Source organism: Rutidosis leptorrhynchoides, chromosome 8, assembly GCF_046630445.1.
Source record: "Rutidosis leptorrhynchoides isolate AG116_Rl617_1_P2 chromosome 8, CSIRO_AGI_Rlap_v1, whole genome shotgun sequence".
Classification (NCBI taxonomy): Eukaryota; Viridiplantae; Streptophyta; class Magnoliopsida; order Asterales; family Asteraceae; genus Rutidosis; species Rutidosis leptorrhynchoides.
In genome coordinates this window covers 77,822,769-77,827,442 of record NC_092340.1, presented here as the reverse complement: position 1 = coordinate 77,827,442, position 4,674 = coordinate 77,822,769, and the positions used below count along the sequence as shown (strand labels likewise).

At 37.0% G+C, this 4,674-nt stretch overlaps 2 protein-coding genes across 2 annotated transcripts; both read left to right on the top strand.

The window, feature by feature from the left end:
• Positions 1-386: 386 nt before the first annotated feature.
• Positions 387-1,950, top strand: LOC139863539 (uncharacterized). The gene is made up of 2 exons (XM_071852162.1): positions 387-818; positions 1,207-1,950. The coding sequence occupies exons 1-2, from the start codon at positions 387-389 to the stop codon at positions 1,948-1,950; spliced, it is 1,176 nt and encodes a 391-aa protein (XP_071708263.1).
• A 217-nt stretch (positions 1,951-2,167) lies between these two features.
• On the top strand, positions 2,168-3,323 carry LOC139863538 (uncharacterized). Its single transcript, XM_071852161.1, has 4 exons — positions 2,168-2,276; positions 2,547-2,600; positions 2,690-2,754; positions 2,850-3,323. Exons 1-4 carry the CDS (start codon positions 2,168-2,170, stop codon positions 3,321-3,323), a joined length of 702 nt encoding a protein of 233 aa, XP_071708262.1.
• Positions 3,324-4,674: the final 1,351 nt, after the last annotated feature.

The following is a 4,674-nucleotide window of genomic DNA, read 5'->3' as shown; positions in this document are numbered from 1 at the left end:
ATAGAGAAGATAAGCAGAAAGGTTTTAAGCGGGTAGCCCGAGAAGACTCTCTGTCATCAGTTAATTCTGTCAACAACAAAAAATCAAAAAGAGGTACCACGACCGATACATCAAGTAAACCATCTCATTTCTTATTCATAAAGCACTTAGCCAGAAACTCACACTTGAAGCATAAAACGTAATCCATCAATATCAAAGGAGTGCATCGGAAGGCAAAGACTTCAAAATCCTCGAATTCTAAAATACCTTCCTCTAAGGCGAATAATACACGCACAATATCTTCGAGATCTATGAAACATAAAGAATTTGGTGAAAGTATTGGAATTCGATAGGGTGACAACCATCACTAACGGGATCGTCTCCATTCGGTATGTTATTGTTTCATTATGGATATATTACCTTTAAACATTCATAGTTGTGGACGGGGACACAAGAAAGAATGGTTTCAACAAATCCGTAGAGACTTCAATCCAGCCGTGGTTGCCATTCAAGAAACCAAATGTGGAACGATCGATGACTCCTGGATGGAATCCGTTTGGCTATCTCCTAAATTTAAATTTAAGAAGAAAGAAGCAGTAGGTTTTTCGGGCGTTATGTTTTTAATTTGGGACACTAACACGTTTAATGCTAATCAAGCTATCAAGGGTGAATTTTATTTGGTAATTAAAGGTCATTGGGTAGGGATTGTAGAGGAAATAGCAATTGTAAATGTTTACAGTCCACATTCTCATTCGAAAAAGCTGAGATTTTGGAAAGAACTTGAATCTTTAATAAACTTTAAAGATATGTTGTGGATTATTTGTGGTGATTTTAACGAGGTATGTAACAAAGATGAAAGGTTGAACTGTGTTTTTAAGAAGACATGGACGGATAATTTTAATAACTTCATTATGAACTCTAGTCTTATTGATATACCGCTCTGGGGGGATTTACGAGAATAAGTGACAATGGGATAAAGCATAGTAAAATAGACAGATTTTTGGTGTTGGAGAAACTCGTTGCTATTTGGCCCAACCTTTCAGCCTCTGTTCTGAACCACAAACATTCAGACCATTGTACGATCATTCTTAGAGATCATCTAATTGATTTTGGGCTGAAACCCTCAAGAGTCTTCAATGCTTGGTTCTCTTTGAAAGGGGTCGATGATGTTATTATGAATGTGTGGAACTTAAGGATTGCTAACACTAGACCTGATTGTGCTTTTAGAAACAAGATGAAAAAAATGTGAAGCTGACACTTAAAAATTGGTGCGGTTCTGTGTTAAAAAACTTGGATTCTGACATCACTGAACATGCAAAAACATTTGAAAAATGGGATCTGATTGCTGAATCGAGATCACTAACAGATGCTGAGTTAAGTTTCTGGTTGAACGAGAGGAAAATTTGGTTGGAAAAAGAAAAGTTAAAGTTGAATATGTTAAAGAAAAAGGCGAGAATAAAGTGGGCTCTCGAAGGTGATGAAAACACAAAATATTTTCACAAATTTATCAGACATCGCAACAACAAGAATGCGATTCACGGGTTATCAATCAATGGGGTATGGTCTGAGGATCCCAAAGAAATAAAAGACGAGGTCTTTCGATACTATTCTAATTTATTTAAACGTGGTAGTTCTATTAATACGGGCTCGCTTAATTTCAATGCTAGCTTGATTTCTCATGAAGGTAATGAAATGCTCGAAGCTCCTTTTTGTGAGGCGGAAATTTGGCACGTTATTCAATGTTGTGGTAGCACAAAGTCCCCACGACGGCACAGGTTCAATCATAAGTTCTACACAAAGTACTTTTGGCTCATAAAAGAAGATTTAAAGATTGCCTTAGACTGGTTTTGGTCCAATTATGAAATATCTCGAGGATGCAATGCTTCGTTTATCACGTTAATTCCTAAAAAGTCTAACCCGGTGGCACTTGGTGAATATCGGCCCCATCACTCTCATTGGAAGCTACTATAAAATCCTAACCAAAATTTTATCGATTCAGCTCGAGAAAGTGATTCATAAGGTTATCGGCATTGAACAAAGTAGTTTTCTGAAAGGTAGATATATACTCGGTAGTGTACACATTAAAATTATTGATGACTTAAAAAATCGAAAAAAGAAAGGTTTCATTTTTAAAGTCGATTTTGAAAAAGCATTTGACATTATCGATTGGAACTTTTTGTTAGAAATAATGAGGTGTATGGGTTTTGGGGATAAATGGATTAAGGCTTGTTTATGTTCCGCTTCTATCTCGGCTCTTGTAAATGGTTCTCCGACAAATGAATTCAATCCGTGGAGAGGTGTGCACCAAGGGGATCCAATTGCTCCCTTCCTTTTTATAATCGCAGCAGAGGGCCTGAAATCAACGTGAAACGAGGCAGGTAAAATCAAAGGTATTGATGTTGGTAATGATAAAGTCTCGATCTCACATTTATAATACGCTGATGACACTATATTCTTTGGTGAGTGGAGTTGGAGAAACATTTCCAATACCATTAAACTGCTAAAGTTCTTCGAAGACTTATCCGAGTTAAAGATTAACTTTTATAAAAGCAACATATTCGGTGTAGGAGTCTCACAAAGTGAGCTTGAGAATATGGCTAGTAAATGTGAATGCAAAGCAGGTGAATTCCCTTTCACGTATTTGGGTCTGCCCCTTGGGGTTAAGTCAAAGAATTTAACTTTCTAGCAACCGGTTATTGATAAAATAAAGAAAAGGCTCTCGGATTGGAAGGTGAAATCACTTTTTTCGATGGGAGTTTAACTGTTGTCAAATTGGTACTCACTAGCATTCCACTTTATTGTTCTTCTTTATATCGTGCTCCTGCAGGTATTATCAAATCACTCGAAGCTTTTCGTCGATCATTTTTTAGGGTGGTTCCGGGTTGGGTAAAAAACTAAATTGGATTAAATGGAATCAAGCTATTTTGCCTTATGATTATGGTGGCTTAGATATTGCTTCCTTACATGCCAAAAACCTCGCCTTACTTGGAAAATGGGCATGGCGCTTTAAAACGGAAACAAACACTCATTGGGTTAAGGTTATCACTAGTTTATATGGACGGGATGGTGGTTTTTTCATATCTAATTGCAGGTTCAGAGGCCGCAACACCACGTGGAATAACATTGTCAAAACTACAGCAGAAATCGACGGCCTGGGGGTGGACTTTTCTAATTCTTTTTCGAGAGATGTTGGAGATGGTGATACAATCCAATTTTGGAATGATATTTGGATTGGAGATTCATGTTTCAAAGACAGATCTAAGAGACTCTATTGTTTGTCGGAGATTAAAAACATCACAGTTAAAGATATATTCAATGCACCCGATGGAGAAAGAATTGCGTGAAACTGGAAGAGACCATTGGGGGGTCGCGCTCTTGATGAACTCGAGGTGTTATCTAATTTTTTGACCAATGTAACCTTGCTCAATCGAAGGGATAGGTGGTCATGGACACTTGACCCGAGTGGTGTTTTTATCAATAAAAGTTCACTAATGTTATCGACTTACAACTCTTCTTGCCAACTTCACAATCGATTAACATCTTACGTAACACTTCAATCCCTCTCAAAGTGGGTATTTTTGCTTGGAGAGCTCGCCTTAAAGATTACCGGTTCGTTTGGAATTTGATAAACGTGGATTTGATCTTGACACCGTAAGATGTCCGCTATGTGATAATGACTTGGAATCAATTGAACATGTTTTTGTCAAATGCATATATTCGAAATCATTATGGGATGCTTTTCATCGTTGGTGGGGATTCACTAATGATACCATCACCAACATCGAGGACAGTTTTAAAGATGACCATCAAAACATAAACTCTTTCTCCGGTAGAAGAATATGGCAAGCTTCAAAATGGGTATGCGCATATACTATTTAGAGGAATCGAAATTGCAAAATTTTCCGCAAAGGCATGTGGGATACATCCACAATTCTTAACGATATTCAACTAAAAAGCTTTCAATGGATTTCTAAGAGAATAAAAATCGAGGCTCGAATGGCACCAATGGTTTATAAATCCGGGATTTTTCGTGTTTACATCTAACACTCGTACGGGCGTAGGTTAAATATTAGCTACATTTTCACTCTTATGTATTAATATCTCAATCTTGTATATAGATATAGGCATAAATCTCGATGTGGAGCATTTTTCATGTGCTTTTCATATGTAACTTTGTAATATTTGTTGGTATGGTTATTAATGAAATTTTTATTTTTATTTTTTTTTGAAAAGGAAGTAAATATTTTATTAGTATAATGGCGATTTACAAAAAGCCCTAAAAATATCTATACATTATCGAAGTGTAAATGGAGTAATACAAACAAAGACCATGAGCAAGGGGGCCATTAGACACCATGGAACTTGAAAGTCAAGTAGGGAGAGGCAATCGAACAGTACCGCAAATGTGATGACAAAGCTGATCACCACTACCAATTTAACCAAGTGAAAAATGGAGACCCAATCTATGGAGGAATTACAATTATGACGTGTTCGGTAATTTTGAAGAGCCGAGGAGGGCTTATTGCATCTGAATTAGCCTACGCCCATCCTTTGTTGACCCGAGGTGTAGAAGGACGGGTTGATGAGCCATTAATGCTACGCGATTTAAGTTTTCTTAGATCTTTTGGATATCCAAGCATACGTTTGTGTTTGTATTTCGGATAAAATTGTGGGTTATTAATGAAATTTTGCTTT